The sequence below is a fragment of the Blennius ocellaris genome, assembly GCF_963422515.1.
Source record: "Blennius ocellaris genome assembly, chromosome: 13".
In the NCBI taxonomy this organism is placed as follows: Eukaryota; Metazoa; Chordata; class Actinopteri; order Blenniiformes; family Blenniidae; genus Blennius; species Blennius ocellaris.
In genome coordinates, this window is record NC_137662.1 from 6541316 (window position 1) to 6564191 (window position 22876).

At 44.0% G+C, this 22876-nt stretch overlaps 1 protein-coding gene across 1 annotated transcript; it reads right to left on the reverse strand.

Annotated features, from left to right (window-relative positions):
- Positions 1–1809: 1809 nt before the first annotated feature.
- Positions 1810–22369, reverse strand: btaf1 (BTAF1 RNA polymerase II, B-TFIID transcription factor-associated). Its single transcript, XM_080508156.1, has 38 exons — positions 22046–22369; positions 20906–21029; positions 20560–20674; positions 18393–18536; positions 17451–17650; positions 16580–16713; positions 16322–16451; positions 16128–16196; positions 15952–16041; positions 15424–15519; positions 14685–14861; positions 14350–14490; positions 14004–14128; positions 13527–13647; positions 13240–13344; positions 12966–13115; positions 12385–12527; positions 12099–12273; positions 11461–11664; positions 10682–11102; positions 10279–10463; positions 10046–10202; positions 9626–9735; positions 8897–9098; positions 8226–8374; positions 7999–8151; positions 7422–7543; positions 6368–6535; positions 6216–6293; positions 6002–6131; positions 5777–5918; positions 5433–5563; positions 5165–5287; positions 4390–4542; positions 4023–4234; positions 3771–3930; positions 3480–3650; positions 1810–2812 (listed from the first exon to the last, which is right to left on the reverse strand). The coding sequence occupies exons 1-38, from the start codon at positions 22057–22059 to the stop codon at positions 2663–2665; spliced, it is 5574 nt and encodes a 1857-aa protein (XP_080364282.1). The 5' UTR covers positions 22060–22369; the 3' UTR covers positions 1810–2662.
- Positions 22370–22876: the final 507 nt, after the last annotated feature.

Here is a 22876-nt window from a genome sequence, read left to right on the forward strand (position 1 = left end):
GTGATTCACTAAAATCATTTTCTACTGTGTATTTACCTACTCTACCTGCTAGTACCTTCCAGTAGTAATGTAGCCTTTGTACTGAGAAATTTTCATTATTTTTAGAAAGGTTTTGCTAAAAAAATATATATATATAAGAATTTAAACATATTTACATTTTTATTTCATATTTTTCTTTACAGACTTTATTTCTCAACCATTATTAGTTGTTTTTGGGGGAGACTTTCATATCTGGTCAATGTCATTAATATTATTTTGTGTTTTTACTTGGAGTAAATTAATTTTATGATGCTAATTCTTTCAAAGTTTATTTTTTTTATTTGTTCACCTATTTTTTTTTCTTCCATTTTTTGAAGCTGAGAAAAACAACCTTTGTAATATTGTTACTAAAGTGTCTCGTTTCTTGAAATGCTAAGCTTTATGTGTTAACTCGCTGATGTTGCTTACATTAGTGTGAAAACGATCTATGGAGATAGAAGAAAAAAAACAAAACTACTCACACAGACACAGATTGGTGGTTGGTGATGTTTAAGTGATTCGCAATGTATACAAATGAATGGGCAATAAAATAAACAAAAAATGGCAAGAAAGGAGCATACATGCAGTGTGTTGTGTATTTGTTACTTCTGTTTGCATGAGATTTGTGTTGCTATCTGAGAACAAAAATACTTCAACATCATATGCATTAGTGTATTTATTGCAATTGCATGTTTATATCGTGAAGCAATGAAGGTCAACGATTTTAAGGAAGTCATATTAAAATTCAAACAAAACATTTTAGTCCACCTACAGTCATGTGAAAAAATTAGGACACCCCATTTAAATGTTCAGTTCTTTACCAGGGAATGTTCACATAATGTCTGATCTTGTTTTTATTATTTTTTATTATGACCCCCTTCCCGGTTTCTGCTCATCCGCCTGTAAACAAACATGGCGGACCCGTAGTGGTTTGTTAATGTAATTCAGTGTTTTGTATGAAGTTCAGATTATTGAAAAAAAAAATTTTTAGAAGCCAGTTCATTTTCTGACTTTGGTGGGGAACATTTTTAACATAACCTGCAGAATCTCTTCAGAGATAAAGTCAAATGCAGAAAATGTATACAATCCCAATGTTTTAATCAAAGGGCCAAAGTAATTTAACAAAGAATTTTTTGACATACAGTAATTTCAAATAAAACATCTGCTTTCTGTTGTCTTGCTGAAGGATTCATGATCTTTGACTGATTCCTTATGTTGGTCGGACATTTCTCTGCAAATTCTCTTGATTATTCTGATTTCAGGCTTCCTGTGGTACGATCAAGTCCTCCAGAATCGGTTGAAGCAAAGCCGCCCCACAGCATTATGGTTCCTCCACCATGCTCAACTGTTGGTCAGTCCTTGCAGGCTTCATTATGCTGTCTGTAAAAATAACTTTGTGTGCATCAACATAAAGCTCTAAGTTTGTCCAGATACTCTTTTGCAAAGACCAGATCCTTTTTTTTTTTTTTTTTTAATCAGTTTTCTTTTTTAAATTCTTGACAATGAAATAAATGAGTGGTCACTTTAACTTTATTGTAGACAGTTTCATTATACAGTTCTTAATTTAAAAATGCATCTAAATGTCATCTACAAAATTCACAAGCTGAAGTTTGAGTTGCTTAAAGAAAAACAAGACAAAATTTGCTAAAGCTCATGGTTGCAGTTTCTCTTTTGCTATATGTTGATGTAATAAATCACACAAGCTTGTGTTGAAAAGAAATGTGTTGAGATATACAACCACACCATCTACTGGCCGCCGTCCTTCAAACACACAAGGGAAAACCACAGATGTGTATCTCAAAGGTTGTAGAATTTATTACAATTTGACGATCATAAACAAAAAGCTGCAGTTACAGAAAAATGTACAAGTCCTATTTTTTCTTCTTCTTTTAAAATACTTGACGAGTGGCGGGTGCCGTCGCTGCGCGGCCTCGACTTCAGTTTCTGCAACGCCGCGTCGAGGGCGGAGCTTCTCCGACTCGTCTGTACACCGGAGGAGGAGGAATACGGAGACCGGACTCTTCCTCTGCGGAACACAACTCACCTTTGTTGGAGAACAAACTTTATGTGCGTCGAAACAAACAAAATTGAAAAAAAAACCAATCCTACACGGGGTGATGACACCGTTCACACCGTTTCCCTTTGTCAAACGTGTTTCTATCAGACTTTGAGGCGTGCCGAGAGCTGTGGCTGCGTCGAGCGGTGCTTTTAAGACTTTGTGATGGGAGGAGGCGGCGGTGGAAGGATGGGGTGATGGTGGAGGAGGACGAGAGGTGGGGGTGATGGCGCCTGAAGCAGTTACACGCAACACTGTAGAATCTTTTGAAGAAGAAAGTTCTTGTAACAATGAACCAAAACTGTAACTACGATTCGGTTACGTGCCGAGCGAGCGGGGAAACGCCGACGTTGTTTACGTGTGGCTGGTTTAGTGTTGCTGGGAATCGTGGGACAAAATTTCGAAGAATGTGTTTGTTGTCACTTTTGCAATGAGAAATCTGAAGATCCATGATCTGTGTGGATGAAGTGTTTCCTCCTCACAGCTCTTTGTTTTAGGTGCGAGTGTGGCGGGGGGAGGGGATGGAGGCTCTGACCAGGTCCTGCTTGGCCAGTCGATGAGATGAGTGGTGTCGGCGGAGGGGCGGAGCTACTGCAGCGAGTGCATGAAGCTGTCCAGGTTGTACTCCGTGTCGTACTGCTGCTGGTCCCACAGCTCGCCCAGGTTGTCCAGCACAGACTTCATGGAGCTCTTCCCTGAGGTGGACGGCGACTGCTCCCCCCTCTCCGCCTTCTCGTCCTGAAACACAGCGACACCCCGGGAGTCTTCAGTTTGGAGCTCAATGGGTTTTTTTTGTCCCTGCAGATCTTTGTTGCTTCAAACTGTGGCTCGTCTTGGTGCATCATTTACACATTATTATTGTGCCCATGTAAATACAAGCTGCTTTTAAGGTTTCCAGTAGGACTGGACCCAAATATCCAACCATCCCGTCGTCGTGGTAAACAGATATTATGAATATTAATCAATTGGGTCCAGTGTCGCAAACACACCTGCTTGCTCATGTGGATATGTTGGGCTTTTCTATTTTCACTATAAAAGCACATTGGACTGACTAACGTATTTAAAAATGTCTTTTTTTAAAATAATAATAATAATTAAAAAAAAAAAGAGATGTGGAAAGCAAATCTTAGTACAATGCCGTGATATGAAAAATAAATAAAATAAATAAATAAATTAGTTGGTTCCAGATATCCTGAGCACAAAAACTGCCAGTCGGATCAGCCTTAGTTTCCAGGATAATTTGCTGAACCAACCATTTCTGGATTTATCCTTTGCAGATTTGCTGATGCTCTAATAACATGATAAAATACCTTTAGGGCCCACGCACTATATTAACAACTGGGTTGCCCCAACGTGACAAATCTAAACACAAATACGATATATTGAAGCCTTCTCCCCGACTCACCTTATCGAGTGTGAAGAGGTTGAGGACCTGGTCGGTGCCCATGCTCCCGAGGCCGGTGTTCTCCTGATTGATGATGGTGTTGGCGATGCTGATCTTGAATTTCTGCAGTCCCATGATCTTCTCCTCCAGCGTGCCTCGTGTGATCAGCCTGTACACATTCACCACTCGTTTCTGGGCAAAAACAAGAACAAACGGTCAGACGTACTGAAGGCATTCATTAATGCTGAGGAGCACCTTTCAACGTAGAGGCAGCACACACCTCTAACAACACCCTGCATACTGAAACACTACCTGTCCGATCCTGTGGGCTCGGTCCATGGCCTGCAGGTCCCTCATGGGGTTCCAATCATGTTCCACAAACACCACAGTGTCTGCGCCCGTCAGGTTCAAACCCAGGCCGCCAACATGGGTGGTCAGCAGCAGCACGTCGATTGAGGGGTCGTTGTTGAATCTGACGCACAGAGGGGGGAAACAATATCGCGTCAAGTCGACACACGAGCAGCCGGAAAAGCTTTTCCAGGAAAAGGAAAGCGAGCGCCGGACCTGGAAACGATGGAGTGTCGCAGGCCGGCCTGCACGCTGCCGTCCAGCCTCAGGTATGTGACGCTGGGCAGTTTGGGCTTCAGCAGGTCGTGCTCCACGATGTCAAGCATGCTCTTCAGCTGACAGAAGATGAGCACGCGATGCTGGGCCACCACGGCCTCAGTGCCGCCCTCTGACCCGCCACCGCCTCCGAGACCACAGTCCAACAGCAGCTGGAGGGCGCAGGACGAAACACCGTTAATGTCGCAGACATTTTAATCAAACCGCCTCTGCTGATCTCTGGTCCTACATCATGAATCTTTTTATTATCATCATAATTTTTTTCTTTTTAAGTAAATGCAAAATCAGATTGAGACGAGTGAGTCACCTGCTTGAGAGCGGAGAGTTTGGGCGCGTGCTGGATGTCCCGCAGGCTGGAGTTCTGACCGGCCAGCTGCTCCGTGATGCGCTTGTACTCTGGATGCTGAGACGTCAGGACCAGGCTCGGGTGGTTACACAGCTTCCGCAGGTATTGCAACGCCTGAGAGAACACAAACATGAATATCACCATGAGTTGAGTTGAATCTACAAAGAGAAATGACACCAGCCAGAAATACAAACACTTTTGAAAATGTGGGGGGATGAAAAGTCATTAAAGCACAACACTGTAGCTACGTTTTAATGTATAATTTGATGACATTGAGGAAGAAATGTGGCCATGCAGACGAGAAGAGGACTTTTTTTTGGAAGTGGACCACCTGTCCACTCTGACTTAATCCCCCTCACACTGGCTCACATGTACACCAACGTAAAACTCCCAAAACAGCTGAGAACTATATCAAACTTAAAGGCTCAAAGAATAAAATCGGTCTTAGATATGAAAAAATAAATTTCACATCAGAATAGAAGACAGCTGCAGCAACATTTTGAAATCAAAATCAAGGCTATGGCTGAAAGTATGGCAACATGAGCTGGCATTGAAACATGAGGATTCTTGTTGGTTTTTCCTTCGGCTCCCATCAGAGTTGAATGGAAAATTACTCGCAGTTTTTCACGATTTTGATGTGCTTTGTGTGTACATGCTCTCAACGGTGCAGGACTAGTATTGCAGCAAAGTTTCTGCGGCAATACACGAGGAATGAATTTCATCATTGCATCTGTACCTGGAAGACGTGTCCCGTCGCCTTCAGTTTGGGCTTCTCTTCTTCCTCCGTACTGGCCACAGAGATGCTGTCCTCCACGCTGGCTTTGGCTCGAGACTTGGCAAAGTCTTCGTACAACTGAATCTGTAAGTATTGACAAGTTGTTACACAAAGAATAAGTACCAAGGACAGTCCGTCTCACACATCACCTGCAATCATATTTCCAAACCAGCAACCTGCTGTCAACAGAAAGAATCGGAAGAAAAAGAACATGTGCAGCCACACGGACCTGGAGAGGGCTCAAGTTGCAGTAATAGTCCTGAATTATTTTAGGAGGAAGGTCCTGGAGAACATCCTCCTTCATCCTCCTCAGAAGGAAAGGGAGAACCTGTCGATGTAAGGCCTCCATGGCCAGGACACCTGCGAGGGAGAGAAATATTTAACGCAACTCATAATACCATTGTTAAAACGGGATGGGTCGTCTTCTTCGGAGTTTAACTGCAGTTTGCTTCCATAAAGTTGCATTACCAGCATCTGCTGGTTCCATCTACACGGTTTCCAACCACTGTTGGATGAGTCGTCAGATCAGGAAGGTTTGTTTGTCGTCGTCAGGACAAAAGAGAGCCAACTTGCCTGCTTCCTGCTCCCTGGACGAGCTCTTGGCGTCTCGGCTGGCGAGGATAGGTTTCCCGTAGCGAGCGGCAAACTGTCGCTCCGTTCCGAGGAATCCCGGCATGAGGAAGTCGAAGAGAGACCAGAGCTCCAGTACGTTGTTCTGAGGACAGGAGTAAGAAAACGATTCGTCCAGAGACGAACAAACACGGTCGCTGGTTCTACAGATATCATTTGGTGCTTCACCTGAATGGGCGTTCCTGACAGGATGACTCTGAAGTTGGCGGCTAATTGTTTGATCGCTTTGGAAAGCTTGGTTTTCCCGTTCTTGATGACGTGGCCCTCGTCAAGGATACAGTAGTTAAATTTAATATTCCTGAAAAATATATTAAAAGTGTTAATTATGGAAAGTTTTTTTTCCCTAGAAACGTCAAACATGCACATTGGTTCCAGAATTCACCTAAAGAAGTCGACGTCGTTTCGAACGACGTCATAGGAGGCTACGACGAGGTTGTGCCTCTTAACTTGGTGTTGTAACCTGGAAAGTGACAAGTCGTCAGCGACGCGTGTAAATCCTTTGTCTTTAAGGAATATCCTCCGACTCATCCTCACCGCATGCGTTCTGTGGGCGGCCCGGTGTAGTGCAGAGGGTTGAGGTACTCTCTGCTGCAGAACTTGCTCACTTCGTCCACCCAGTGGCCGGTCAGCGTGGGAGGACAGACCACCAGGGAGGGCATCGGGCTGCAGTCTGCGGCCTTGGTCCGGGCGTATTCCTGTGCTCTGAACGACGCAATCAGCAGACCAGGATCACTTTAATGGCGATTCTTTTTTGTTGCCATTTACCACAAAACTTTATCTGCAATCTAACCCGTGTCTGTAGTTTGATACAAATCTCCAAAAAGATTTAAGTTGTGTAGAATCAAATGTCATAATTAAATAATAAATAAAAAAGAAGTACATAACAGAATCAACAGATGTAAGATAAACATGATATAATACAAGGTGACGGTGTTGGTTGTAGTTTTCAACATGAAACTAGGGTCAAATGGTCTGAATCCATTACGCATGTATGTTTTTACAAACTTACTCTGTCAGCATGGCTTTGAAGCTCTTGCTTCCTTTCTAGCATCTTTCATGGCAGCATCACCAAGATCTCAGCTCGGGCCTCATGATGCAATTCTTATTTTGCTTGATCGTTTCCTCGGCCAGATTGGAGCCTTTCTCTGGCCAGTTTTGGCCCACGGGTCTCATATTTGACACCACTTGACAACCATTTTATAAAAATCACAGATTCTAACTGTAAATGACGTTACCCTCCCCAAATCTCTTCACACCCTCAGTGTATAAACTAAGATTGACACGATTCTGCATCACAATTTGTTTCAACCGGCTCAAAAACTGAGAAGACCAAAAAGTGTTCATGCTTTTAGATTTTCTCTGATTTAGTAACTGGAGTTACTGTATAACATTTATGTCTGAAACTGACTGCAGCTTAAAAACAACTGGTCTGTTGAAATCCCATACATTAAAACAAACTACAGGACGTGGTCATAAAAATCGTAGAGATGTGAAGATCTCCAGGTAGAGTGATGTTCGTCAATGTTCCAGCATTACAGCAGGAAGGTCATTGTGGAGACTGTTATGGGAGCCGTTTGTGACTCGGTACCTGAGGTAGTGATCGCCTGCCAGGATGCAGATCGACTGCAGAGTCTTTCCGAGTCCCATGTCGTCGCACAGGATGCCGTGTAGCTTGTACTTGTTCAGGAAGGACAGCCAGTTCACGCCATCCTGCAGGAAGCATCACAACATAACTGCTACATGGCTGCACACTGAAGCAGGACATTGTCATCACAGGCGGCATGAGAAGTGGGGAAGAAAAAAAGGTTGCTCAACTAGAACAGACAGGAAACCGAGTGCGTATTCATCGTGAAGCCGACTGCCTGAAGGCAGCGAGTTGACCAACAGAAACAAGAATGGTAGCAGCATTTCAAACAGTTGGGCTCCATTCGAGAGATGGATGGCTGGGCCAGCAACCTGCATTACTCAGAGACGTCTCATCCCTACTCGGGTGCTTTAAATGTACTCCATAAAACATTAGCTGTCGGCGTCTCCGTTGTCTGCCTGCAGCAGCAATCAAAGCAAAACTCTCGTCCACGTCAGGGAGATGGGAGATTGTCGTCTTCTCGCCTCCAGTGTAAAGTGTTTCACATGTTGCTTAAATGTGTCAATGGGTCGTCACTCACCTGCTGGTACTTCCTGAGCTCGGCTTTGATGGGCACGGGGATCTTATAGTTCTCCAGTTTCCTTCCATCCAGCAGCTGCTCTAAGAAATGGCGTTCCCTCGCCTTTTGGCGGATCAGGTCAGCGGACATGGTGGGAGGGTCAGGTATACCCGCCTGGCAAACACAGCAGAAATTCACTTAGACGACTGGATGGTTTATGGACTTTCCAGCGAGCTGTAGGCTTTCACCTCCAGAGGCAGCAGGCGGATGAGCGTGGCGAAGCACTGCGTGGCCATGAAGCGGATGCTGTCGCTCGGGTCGCTCATACGTCCGAGAACCGGTACTACCAGCAGCACGATGTACGGTACGATGTCCACCTCCAGCTGCTCCATGACACCTGCAAATACGTCAGTCAAGGAAATGACTGTGCAAGAGATGTTAATGAATTTGCCAATTTTGATCTTGCTTTTAAGGTCTCAAACTGAAACCTTACTAATATGGTAACCAATAGAAATCAGCCTCAGCATGCCAACTTCTAGAGAACATATGTCCATTCTGTGGAATTGTGCCGAGTCAGTGTTCTCTGTAGGAGCAACTCAAGCGTAGGATTTAACTTTCTGTCTATTAAAGAAGCTGCAAACATGTCGTTTCTCCAGGGAGTGATGTCAACATTGAAACGCAACTGAACCCTATTCACTCATTTTGTTTCCTAAACTCCATTTCTTTGGTTTTCTTGGAATTACTTATACAGGATGATCTGCACTGTTAATTATACAATAATAATATAGTTTTCAGGTTGGATCTGCAGATAAAATAAAAGATAGATATTGGTACAGAATGCAGCATATGCAAGCAGATGTCAAATGTAGTAGTGGCAAGGCATATTTTATAGTCAGGGAGGTTCATTTGTGAAGGATACACGCTAAAGCCTCGATGGCGCCCTCTTGTTTGGTACAGTCGTCAATGGCGGCCAACCATGGAAGTACATGTTCCAGGAAACTGTTCATGGTCTCCAAGGTGGCGATCTTACTGAGCACACCCACACAGCGAGCTGCCATGTGGCGCACCGCTGTGTACGGGTGCTGCAGACAGGTGAACAGATGGGGGAGATGCTCCATAAGCTGGAAAAAGGCAGGAAAGTTCATTAACTTGTGTGCCAAACAACTTAAAACTGCTTTTAAAATATTATTGTGTAAATCCCTGATGAAATAATAAACACCGCTTATAAATTAACCATTAGAGACGGAGAAAGAAGCAAACAAACGATGCTTCTGTGAACTATTATTGAAATATATGAAGACTGAGCAATTGGTGGTTTAAAAGCATAGTAATGCAGGCCCCGTTTACACAACAACACTTCAAGTTTTTGTTTCCCATCATTTTTGTTATTATCCATCTACTTGCGCTTGTGCAGTAGACCTATTTACAAAAGCGATGGTGCCAATAGGCAGTAGCCATGTCTCCGCGGCAACGTAGCTCAAGTGTTTTCTAAAGGTCCCACCTAAGGAGCAGTTTCCAAAAAGAAGAGTTTCCAGCAACTCCGTGCACCGTTGTTGTGTAAACAAACACCCAAAACGTAACAAAAGTGTTTTCTTTTTCACTCAAATGTGTAAACGGGCCTACGGTCTCTGTGGCTCAGTTGTCTTACTACTGATTTGAGTTCGGGCGCCATCGCTCCAGCCATGACCTCCAGCACTTGCAGAGAGTTGATGAGTTCCTGAGCTGCAGCATCGCCCCTCTCCAGCTGGACATGCCGATCTGGAAAGACAAAGGTGGGCACCGACTAAACACAAAGGGACTTTCTTGACAAAGACAAAAGGTGAAAGCCTGTCCATCATTCTGACTAACTGGTAAGGATTAGATCTTCAAAACATCTGTCCTCCATAAAAAAAGAAAAGTGTTTCATTAAAAGCAAAGGTTAGGGTGTTTTAGATTTCATCTTGCTGACATGAACTTAAATCAACACACTCGATGAAACTCAGTAGCTGCAAGACAGCTGCTGGTATATTGCTCAAACCAAGCTTCACATTTGCTCCTGCCCAAAAATCACAACAAGCACTCCACATACCGATGCTGTGATTCTCAGCCACCACTGTTCTTAGCGGTCCCACTGTGGTGTCCCAGAGGTACGGCAGAGACTTGGTGAGGTCTGCACCAAAGTGCCTGGCAACAGTCGTTAGGGAGAACTCGGCTCCTCGTCTCTGGATTAGAAACGGCTTCTTGCTCTTCAAAGGAGAGTGGATCACGATCAGTAAACGCTGATGACGTGAGCTAAATGTGCCCTGTGGCCACCGTCCATACCTCGTCAGTGTCTGTGTGGATGGTGCTGCCAGGCGGAAGCTCTGTGCTGGGAGGTTTGGGGGCTTTTGGGGCTGGGCCCCTCTTACTGGTGATGGCAAAGGCCGCCTTTTGGTGGCGGTACAGAGTGATGATACCTCGGGTTTTGTTAACCATGTGCTGCATCCCGTCCTTCTCGAAGCCACTTCCTAAAAGCAAAGGAAACAAAAGACATATTGTCATGAAAATATAGACACAACCCCTCACACACAAAAACTTGAGCCATAGCTCATTATAGTTTTAAATCTTCCTAAATTAGTTAGAATTTTACAGAATCACTTGGAGTGATATATAAAATACGTTGACATCGATGTAAATATCAATCAGAATAATAATAATAATAAGGGTGATACTGAACTAGTCCTACCTTTGGCGTTTTCCTGTGTGGGGGGCACGGGGCAGGCGGATGAGGGTGTGGCCGCAGAGTCGGCGCAGGCTGAGGCACAGAGGTTTTTGATGATCTTGGGGTTGGGGCACGGTGAGCGCACGGCACACTGCTGCAGCAGCTTGGCTATAAAAGAAGCGGCGTAACCCTGGATCAGGGTGTTCTCCTCCCTCTTGATGGCCTCCATCAGCGGCCTGATCAGAGGGTTGAGCTTGTCGGGAAGCACTTGCAGATTGATGACGGCGGAGGCTGCGAACATGTGGACGCGCAGGTGCAGCTGCTGCCACTCCGTGTTGGTTTCCATCACAGTTGCTTGAGCCTGCTGTCGTTTACCGTCCAGCGGCTGCCACTGTTTGGACTTCACATTTAATCCCGCCGTCGACTCTGTGAAGATGGTCGTTACCTAGGAAACGAGAGAAGGGGGAAGAGTGTGATTTGTGAGGAGTACAATATCCATTAGCCTTTGGAGCTCAATAGTACCTACACCAAAACAGTCAGCTCCGAAAATCAAGAAAGAAAAACTACAAAATCTTACATATGATTAATCAGTCTTTCAAAATGTACATATATTTGTTTATGATTGCCCTCCATCGAGTTCACAAGGTTATTTTCAAGATTTAGGCTCCATATTAGATCAGTGATTCCCAACACAACTACATGAGCTGCAGATGCTGCAAACTGCTTTTGGTCTGGTCGACTGACCGGTAAAGGCTAAAAATTTGACTTTTATGATGGTTAAACATGTCTGTGTGAAGACTTACCAGCTGGTTGGCCTGGTCGATTGTAAAAACACTACAATTGAGCCGGTCCTGAAGGTCTATGTTTGCCTCAGCCAGCAGAGAAATCAGCTGCTTGCATTCGTTTTGCATGCGAGTGAAGGGGATGGCGATCTCGTCGTAGTAGAGCTGCTCTGATAGAATGGCCTGAAGGCGAGGCTGCACCAGAGACGACACCACCTGACAGCCCTGCGGTGATTCAAGGAGATGAAAGGATTTCAAAGCCGTTCACACGGCATCGTTTGATTGAAAACACAAAACATCCGTTGCAATTTGGTTAGCCGTTTACACAACGGTGCTTGGAGTCATTTAAAATGCAACGTTTTGAACATGGCACCCAAGGTGGAACGTCCACAACGCCTCATGTAACCCAGGGGTAGGGAACCTGGTCCTCGAGAGCCACAGCCTTGCACGTTTTGCATGTCTCCGTGCTTCAACACAGCTGATTGCAATGAGCAGCTCGTGATCTGGCTTTGGGCTGAACCATCGGGACATTCAGTGGAGGGAGACCTGGAAAAACGTGCAGGACGAAGGCTCTCGAGGACCAGGGTTCCCTACCCCTGATGTAAACGGAGCCCGAAATCTTGTGATAATCCAACACCCGTACAAGAACTCAATGTCACCTTCTGTAAGGAGCCCCACTCGCAAAGCACCATCGCCACAGCGATGCGCTGCAGCGCCGACTTGGCGTTGAGGTGGAAGAGCAGCAGCTGGCCCAGAGACTCTGCTGGTCGGATCTCCTGGGATGCAGCGTTGAATTGAGGGTCACAGATACACTGACACAAAGCCCCCAGCAATCTGGTACACAGAGCAATAAAAACAGTGCATTGATATTTTTAAAAAAGGTCACAAGACTTGGAATATTGCATTTCATATAGTTTTCTTAAAAAAAGCAAGGGTCAAACTTACCTCGCAGCCATGAGCCGGGCACGGATCACCACGTAGTCCCTTGTCGCCGTGTCGTCTGCCACCGTCTCTGCGCCTGCTATGTATTCCTGAACTGTTTCCTTCACCTGATTGTTCCCTTGGCGTGCCTTTGTACCGGCCTTATCCTGCTGCATACACACATACTGTATTAGTATTTATATACAGAAGTATGAAACATGTTGCCACTGACGACGCCACCACCGTTATATCATTTAGTTGGTATAAGCTCACAGATAAACCACAGCAGGTAAAGTTCTCATTTTCATCTTGAGTGCTGGTTTGTCACATTGTAATAACAGCACAGTGAGTGTGGGAGCATCCTGGAATTACTTGGAAAGGGTAAAAAAAATAAATAAAAAAAAAAAGGGGAAAAAAACCCTGCAACTCTGGGTTTTGTCAAAATTCTATTTCAGAACATTATTCATATCCACATATACATTTCATCATACCATTTCCAAAACTGATGCACAGCTACATCTTGAAGTTCACATTTTACTCCGGAGGACAAAGACATTTAACATAGAAGAGAGAATAAAAGGGAGTAATAAAAGTCTGCGCATCACCTTGGAGCGGGCCTTCACCTCCAGCAGCATGTTTACATCTATGGGAATGCGGGAAGCCTGCATCATGAGGCAGAGCCAGGCGCCCATCCACGGACAGCTGGCGGCGACCACGTACTGCTGGGGGGCTTGAGACAGCAGCGCCATCCACACCTGTACAGAACCGCAGGCGTTTCATGACAGGCTGACCCACACAGAAAAACAATACTTGGACACAAGCAGTTTGTGTGCAGAGTTCTGATAATCAAACCATTAAAAAATGAGTTGCACAGCAAACCTTTTGTATGAGTTCCAGGATTTCTTCGTTGCTTTCCAGAATACAGGACTGGAAGATGTGCCGAAGCATGTCCTGCAAGATGGGATTTATCCAAGCTGCACAACTCTGAAGAGACAAAAAAATATGTTAAAAAAAACCCCCAAAACAATACAAAAGCGATGGATGCAATGATACCACTTTTCTAAAGGACAAGCACAAGTAATTTTCCTTTAGAAAGGTGGTATCATTGCATCCATACTTGAAATGGTAAACCTTCGAAAAACTGAATATCCGACAATTAAATTTACCTGGTCAGCTTTGGAAAGCAGAGTGAACAGAGTTTCCAGCGCAGCTCGTCGGACCGAGGATATGGTGTGTCTCAGAAACGGCCACACCCGAGGGACCAACACGGTTAGAGACTGCTGCATGCTGCAGCCACACAGGAAGATGCTCACCATAACAAATAATGCAATATTACCAACATAAAAGCTGGCATTTACTGTTGTGATGGGAACACGTTTCAGTAGGTTGATGTGTGCGTTTATATGATAAAGTAGTTTTCAAAAGGAAAGGAAACTAAGACTTCATAACAGTTTGCATGAGATGCACAGTCACCAACTTTAAAAAAGTTTATTTTCTCCAAGTTCATTCAATCAAAATCACAATGCAGCTGGAAATTTCTGTTAAACTACTATTTCTGGGGGGGGGGAAATATTAAAGAGAGACAGGAGGTGTCTGTAACTTAATGTTTCACTTGTGGAAGAGTGTGCACGTTAGAAACTGACCTGCACTGTCTGACTTGTGGATAGGTGAGCAGTGAGGACAACAACGTCATAATACTGTTGGTGGATGCTGTGAGGTCGTCCAAGTCTAACAGAGCGTCCCAGAGTGTGTTCACTATGAAGGGGACCTGGAAGACAAAGTCAAGAAAAGACAACTAGATTCGGAACCAGGACTGCATTAGGCGACATGTACGAGACAATGCTTCAAGTGAAAACGCTTTGCATCAGAAAAGTAAGCAGACACCCAAAACGCAACAAAAGTTTGGTGTTTTCACTTGAAAACACTGGTGTGAATACGGGCCTTAGAATGAACCACATGGACTTGATGTTGATTCACTTCCATACAGACCTTATTGAGCAGCAGCTGCACCAAGCTGTCCACCACAGGTATGAGGGCTGCAGCTGCCACGGCTCGGACGTCGTCATCCAGGTCCTGTAAGCCCTCGGTGACGGCGGGGAGCACCCGCGGCAGTAAAACGGCAATCAAGTCCTGAGGGGCACACGAGCAAACCAGTGACACTTCTGCAGGGAGCGCATGTTTCCAGATGGAAAGAACCTTTTGTCCATGCATACATGTTTCCACCCCCCCAAACACTTCATATTTGACCAGATGGTGTTTGAATCAAACAGGTTTTCGATGCTTATTTGATGCTTTATCGTATGCACACACAAAGCAGGTGGTACCTGACGGACAGCCAGGGCGTATTTGATCCCGAGCAGGCCCCCGTGACGGACCTCCCACTGGTCCTCCTTCAGCAGCTTCAGCAGGACGTTAACGGTCATGGAAACACCCGTTTCATTCATGTGGCGAAGCGCCACGCCGAGCGTCTGGGCGCACGTCTCCCTGACAGGAGCCACAACCTACAGAGGAGAGAGCAGAACCGGAGAATTCAAGTGAATCCCAGAGATGTGTCAATTGCACCTGGAAGTTTAGCAAAAAAAATCTAGATGACAATGATCTCGTGTAGATTTTAAATCATGTCACATACAAGATAAGAAAAGTTGTGGTTTGTGAAATCCTTGTCGTGTTCATGTTCAGAGATGGTAGACAAATATTTTCTCTGGAAACAAAAAATCTCAACAACAAAGTACATTGTGCTGAACATTTTATTAAAATAAGCACTGGCATTACTATAGTTCAATAAATATTGTCATGCTGTCAGAGTGACGATTGCAAATCAAAAGGAGCCCAGTTTATCCTAATTAATCATGCCAAAGCACATAACTGCAAATTGGTAGAAACATTTTTAAAATACCGACATGATGAGAGAAATCACACCTACACAAAATGACACTGTGGGAATTGAGAACAGGAGGCAAGTTGAATGAAAAACAGTTCCTCTGTGAAAAATTTCACACACATGGCAAATGACACCCCCCATTTTACAGCACGTGTGCCAAGAAAACCTGGTCAGGCGATTACCTCGTCAGAGATAAAATCTCCAAAGCGGTCCAGAGCGAAGACACAGAGCAGCCGGATGACCAGATCCTCGATCCACTCCTGATGCTGTCGGGACATCTGGAACAGAGCGGGACAGCGGGGGTCAGGTTTGATGCTCAAGACAGAAGATCCAGAAGAACGAGGAGAGGGTTTAAGACCAGGGGGCTGCAACCTGCCGCTCTGGAAGCACATGTGGCTCTTTGGACCTTTTGCAGTGGTGCCCTGAAGCTTTCCTCAATATTATACCAAAACAAACGTTTCATCTCATCTTCATTTCATTTACACCTCATCCTTTTGAAAATTACGTTAAACTTTTGGATAAAACCCCCCCCCCAAAAAACAATAACTAAAATGGGAAGAAATGTTAAAATGAATAGAATATTTTTAAGAAAACAAAAACAAGCAAACATGCTGAGAAGAGATAAAATGTCTAAATAAAAGTCTCTACAAGTCCTTGAAAAACGTTGCTTGGTCATAAAGGTTGCAGACTCCCGGCTGAGGATGACGTACCTGCTCTGCGGTGCTTCCCACCAGCTTTCCACCCTCAGCACCGTGGGACTTGAGAATCTCTCTAAGCCCCGTCCCTGCACCATGACGGATCTGGAAACAATCACATCCAAGTGGTCGATTCATTTGCTGTAAACTAAAATTCAATACATATTTTAACTGGGTTTTTTTTTTTTTACCTCCCAGGATGGGTTGAACAGGTCATTGCAGAGTTCTTCACAGAAGCTCTCCAGAGGCCACTCGAGAATCTAACCACAGAGGGAGAACAGCAGAGTCCTTATTCATTATTATGTCATAGAAAATAATTCACATTACTTCATGCTGTGATTCAAACAAGCGATTAATGACAAATCGAGTCTGTTTCACTGCTTACCTCCTCTGACAGGCTGGAGTTGTCTGGAACGTTGTCGATTAAGACTTTATGCTCTGTTGCCGGTTGGTCAATAACTACATTGGCAGTTTTTCTTCGCTTTTCTTCGGGCTCGCCCTCAAAACTGTCGTTACTGAAGTACGAAAAGAATAAATCCATTTTATTGCAAAGCTAGTCATCACTACATGGCACAGCAGTCTTTTCCTACCTTAGCATACGTCATAAATAAACTGTCTGTATATACACGGTTTCCTGACTCGCCTCTTTTCGTTGGGATCCATATCTCTGGAGCGCTGCTTTGCCACCAGTTTAGCCATCCGCTTGGCTTTATTCTTCTGACGACTGCTCATGCCGGGCCGGAACTCTGTGTCGATCAATTCAGCGGCTTGAATGGGCTGAAGGCAAAATGATGAAGTTGATTATACAGTTTGTAACATCACAAAGACACACATTAATCATAATTTACATTATAAAGCAGGCAGTAGGAAAACATGTCTGTTATTAAAGGTGTGGGGCATAAAGCTTCAATTACATCTAACCTTCTGCTGGATATCATTAAGGTATGACATATGATTACTCAAGTCATTATTAAATTGTAGGGTTAACTTTCTGCAAATACTAAATCAAGTCCAATTCTGCAAGATTGAACAAAACCGTCAAAGTCACATTGACGGGGAGATTAATTCACCACAGCATTGCAACATTAAAAGAACATCTGAGAAGAAGAGACGCACAGCTACACAACATATCTTGTTTTTTATTCTTACATCAGCAAAATATATCCAGTTAAGTCATGTGATCTTAAGCCTAATGAACCTAAGGTATAGAGTAGAATAGAAATACTTTAACTTTATGTGACCCCTCAGATAAACATCCCCCTTTATTGTTTGTAGTGTCTGTCATTCTCCAACTTTAAAACCGGATGCGTTGTCACTTCCCGTTTCATTCTCGTACTGCCTGAAAATAAACAATGGTGTGTCTGTTGCTGCGGCTTCTTAGGGGGTCAGAAATGTTCAACCGATTTGATAAGCAGTGAAGTATAAAGTGCAACATGAAGGGACAGTTTGATTTACTAAATCTTAAATGACTCGCCAAAGGACACGACAACAAAACAAAAGCCCAACTGACTCACCACGTGGTTGCGGGAGCTTGAGCCAGCGGTGCTTTTACTTCCTGGGGCTCGGAGTCCGCCTGCTTGACACGTGTAGTCCAGGTCCTCATCATTGAACAGCTCCTCCGTGTCCATGCCGATCGCAGCACCCATGTCCAGGCCCAACTTCTTCTGAAGAAGCTTCCTCTGGCGGGCCAAACGCTCCTTGGGGTCCATCTCTCCTGGGACCGAAGAAAAGAGACACTTAAGATCGTGCGTTCACAGTGGACATGGAGGAGTCCATTTATCTTCATATGAACAACAGAGTGGGGACCGAGAGTTAATGCATGCAACTGAAACTACATAATGGCTGCATGGTCAGATAAATGGTTCAAAATGTCACAGAATCTAATGATGTGACTAAAGTCTTTTTCTATACAAAACACATTTAAATTAATAAATGGATAACCTTACTGGTGGCATTAAATTTGAATATGTAAGACTTCAGTATACATATATATATATACACACACATCTGTTCACCTTTGATCTCAGCAAAACGTGCAAGCAACTGAGCTTTGAGAGTAACAGGCAATCTTTTTGGTGCTCAAGCATCCAAAAGGCAAGGCAAGGTTATTTGTATAGCACCGTGAATACACCGAGCTATTCAGAGTGCTTCACAAAGGCAAAGAAATGCATACGATTTCCCCCCAAAAAGATAGAGAAAATAAAAGAGCATTAAAAAGATAGTAAGGAATTTAAATGAAGCTACTTAAAATGAATCTGGAATAATGAAAAATTAGAATGATTACATGTTGCCATGTTAATTTGGAACTTTTCTGAACACTTGACACCATTGCCGGGTGAACGCAGCCTCAAGCTATGGGTCAGAGTAAACGTGTGCCTGCGTCGGAAAAACTACAAGAATGGGTGCCACTATAGCGTAAATGTTTTAGGAAAAAAAAGAAAGAAAGCATTACAAACCAGTTTTGTCATCTGGCAATTCAAACTCGGCCCCAGCAGATCCCAGCAGAGACGCTCCATGTTTGAGGAGGCGGGAGATGTCAAAGTGGTAGAAACTTAGTCGGTCGCAGGAGGAGTCCTCTGGAGAAAAGTCTTCACAAGACTCTACAGGAAACAACACACGTCCAGTTAAGCACCCCATAAATCTTAAACAACAGTTTCTCATTCTTTACTTTTATGCAGCCCAAGTTTGCTCTGTGTACAACAAAGAATCGATTCTAAAAACAACCGCGTTGATTCCACAGCTGGATGTGTGTGACATTGCTGTGTGGACCTGTAGAGAAACGTGGTTTCAATCTCTGACTTTGTACATTAAACTGCAAAGTCATTTTGTGGTATACACAATGACGTGGAAGAACAGTTCATCTCCAGGATGTTCCTCTTTCACATGTATGAGAGCCGTCAAAGTGGAGTGTTATGAAACACTGCAGGATTCAAGTGTCAGAATCAATCCAGTGTGCTGTGAGGCTCAGCAGTGACGTGGAGTTCCAGATGTCTGCAGTAAAACTGATAATTATCACTTATCATTTTCAATTGTCTTGTATGTTGTCATGTACTTTGTTGTACTGCTCCATAAGATGGAGAGTGAAATATACTGTCTGGATCTATGATTTAAGCTTTTATTCATTAACAGTTTACAGAAAACATTGTACAAGTTACTATTCTTGTGGATATCTGAACATTTAGAGAATCATGTGGAATTGGGAATCTTGTCAGCTCACACTGGCTCCAAACATGTGGTGTATTTGACAGTTTTGTTTGGCACATCCACACTGCACTCGGATCCGTTTTACATGTTTTATAGAGATGCGTCGTTTGCAAACGAGTCAGTCGTTTGAACGTCGCCCAGTTGGGAGTTGTTCGTATGTGCAAATTGCCCACGCATTCTTCACGTGTCACCTGTGTGCCCGATGAGTCCAAGTTATCAGCGTTGAATAACTATTGACGTCGCCGTCGTCCACAGCACGCCCCATTGATGTGAACGCAGTGATATATGCACAGCTAATTTAGAGGACAAGCGACTGGAGAGGAGCCACATTTACCACTTTATCAGAGAGGAGGAGAGATTAGTTGGCGGGGAAAAAATAGGAGCCAGAGTCAAAGGAAACGTAGCAGCCTTAGGATGCACTTTTCTGGAGACGACGCGTGGATAGAGCACAATGCAATATTTGTCAGAAAAACATCTCTTTCAAGCTTGGGTCAACAAACAACTTACAACACCAAAACTCATCCCCCAAAAGTATGTTAGAAAATAATGGACTGACTCCCTTGGTCTCTCTTCCACCGATTCTCCTCATTCTGCCTCCACATTAGCGATGCGACATTTACAAACAAGCCAGTTTTTTTAAATGAGCTCCGATGCCACTGCCTCTTCAAACAACGGCATTGTAAATATTGCAAGTTCTTGGACTGTTTTTGCATTTGCACTTTGAAATATTTCCAAATCGCTCATCACTTTTGAGCCTCTGCACGGCTGCTGTGAGATGAGACTTCATGGCAGCAGCCATAAACAATTAAAAACAACTTTAAAAATGTATAAAAAAAAAAAAAAAAAAAAAGCAACAATGTTCCCAGATCAGCACATCATTCATTATCAATGTATATCATTCTGTGATGAGAACGACAGTGAGTGGCCAGTAGTGAGCCCAAAGAAGAAAACACTGCATTAAGCATGTATGTAATGGTTATGTGATGTTTCAGAGCATCATTTATACTGTATTAAACACAACAATGAAAGAAAGCCTTGCATATTTGTTTTCATAACATAAAATGTACGAGGTTTTGTTTTTTAATACAATCTTCAAAAATTTGACAATAGCCATGTCAAAATGGATAGCTCACAATAATCACAACTCTTGTTGACTTTGTGCCACTAAATGATGCCTACAAACGCACCTTTTATTTCCCTGAAGCACCAACTAAGCACGAGGTCAACAGCCCACACAAGTGACTGACCTTATGCATTACTGCTAAACAAGGGTGAACATTAGTGGTCTGAACGTTTTCGTCAACATTTCTGTTTAAAAGACACGAGAGGACATCATGTTAAAAAAATATATATATTTTTAGTACCCTTTTACTGGACATTATTTCAAGATAAAATGACAAACATACAGTTAAAGCTCACCTTCTTTAGGTCTGGGACATGGTTTCCACTCTGGAATATTCTTCACAATGGCCTCCACAGCTTGGCCTGCTGCTATACGAGTATCCCAGTTGGGACTCCTCAGATAAGTCAAGACCTTAGGATTTAAAAGATCAAAATTATATTTACCACCAGAGTTGAAATTGTATGATCTCCAAAGGGAAACGCACAGACACAAAACACTCTACAAGCTACAGGGGCAATGTCAGAAACGGTCATTACAACCAGGTACAATTCCAGCATGCACTTCAATGTTGCACAAACATGGGAGAGGATATCTTCTGAAAGCCTGTAAGAACAAAGCTATAACAGATACATACGCACATACCTTGGATAAAAGGTTATTGAGCTCATGTGGGTGCAGTTTGACCACTTCCCCGAGCTGCTGGGCCGCCGCTTTCCTGGTTACAGGTGTTGTGCCCGTGTCGAGCAGGATGAACAAACGATCAAGTCTGCAGAATACAAAAGAAGGTCAACAGAAGCAAAGTAAGACGACTGGATAATCCATCCATCCATCCATCCATATTCTATGCCGCTTAATCCTGTGCAGGGTTGTGGGAGCCGATACCAGCCAACAGGATACACCCTGGACAGGTCTCCAATCCATCATAGGGCAAACACACCAAAACAGACAACCACACACACATTCATGTCATCAAGGGACACAAATGAACCTCACATGCATCTTTTTAGATGGTGGGAGGAAACCCACGCACTGGGGGAACATGCAAACTCCACATCGAGGTGTTAAGACTTTTTGGTTATCTAGATCAAAAATATACAAAGGGACATCATGATTGTGCTTCACCAGCGACGCATGAAGGCAACCTGCCCAACAAGACCCGTCTGTCAACGTGGTCATTAGCGGTCTATTAATAAAGTTCAGTGGATTAGAGATATACAGAGTGTGACCCCGAGTAAAACCACACGTAATCTGGGCTATAGACGAGTGTGTACAGTGGTGCGGAAAAAAAGAATAAGTAGCCCACTGACACCACGTGGAGTTAAAGCAATCACTGGGGTGAGTGGGGTACAAACATGCACCCCGAGATTGCGGTGGACTGTCAAAGTGACGTAGGAATCTAGATCGATATGCACATAACCTGCAGCGACTTAACTAGATCGCTATCTAATGTCACTGTCCAGGTAATCCCCTTAGAGAGCCACAAGACAAAGATTATGCATGTTTGCAGACGAGCTCTTGTAACTCCACAGCATCGTTGGTTCAGCGTACGTAACCACTGCAAACCGGGAGGGATCAAATGGATATCCAAGAGTGGGGGATTTAACTTTTAATTAAAGTGGCGCACGTGCATCACTATGAGTCCATTAGGCCAACATTCTATTGTGTTAATCTCAATAGAACTATAATCCATCAACTCCAGAAGCTAGCAGGTGTTAGCAAGCCCGCTAGCTAATTGTTACGGGAAAAGTCGCAATAAGCGGAGCTACTACAGTAAAACCACACCTCGATACAGCCATGGCCTCTTTCGCTCACGTCCCGCATCCAACGAGCAGGTGGTGACCGAAGACGCTCCCTCGAAGGCCGTTTAAACGTGTCGGCATGAGCCGGTTAACGGCCGCCGCTAGCTCGCCGAGGCCCGGCTGTGCGCGCTCCGGACCGGCCCGAAGGAGAGAGACTTCACCGCCGATTCATGGCTTCAAAGTTCTCCCCGTGGTCCCTCCGCTTTCCTCTCTCGCCAAATACCACCAGCCCGAAAGCCCGGTTTATCCCTCGGAGCTCCTCGCAGATAAATATTTCAACCTGACGAGGTTTAAAGAGTTATTTTGTTGCACGCTGAGGACGGCCCAGAAGACTGTTTTTATATGAGGAGCCATCTTGCATTTATTCCTTCCTCCAGAGCAGGCGGACGCTGATTGGCTGCGAGCGTCCGCGAGAGCCAATCAGATGGCGCGTTAAAAGAGGAAACGAACAGAGAGAAAAAAAGGAATTGTTTCTTTCTTTCTTTTTTTTTTTTTTAATGTGATCGGACACATTAGAGCATAGTATGTGGTATTATTGAATTGATAGCAACAGTATTTAATACTTTCACTGCTCCAAACCTTCAACTCACCTCTGTAGATCTTCCAAATGAAATTATGACGTTATAGAGAGGCAAAGGATGCTCATCTGGAAAAGGCCCTCCTTAGAAATTAGACATTTGATCAGATTATTATTGAAGCCCTTTCCCTAGTTACTGTCTGCAAAAACAATATGTCAGGAATCCCCCGACGAGTTGCTGTGCTCTGCTGAGACGCATCACATCTGTTCCATTTTTTTTTTTTTACAGTTTAATTT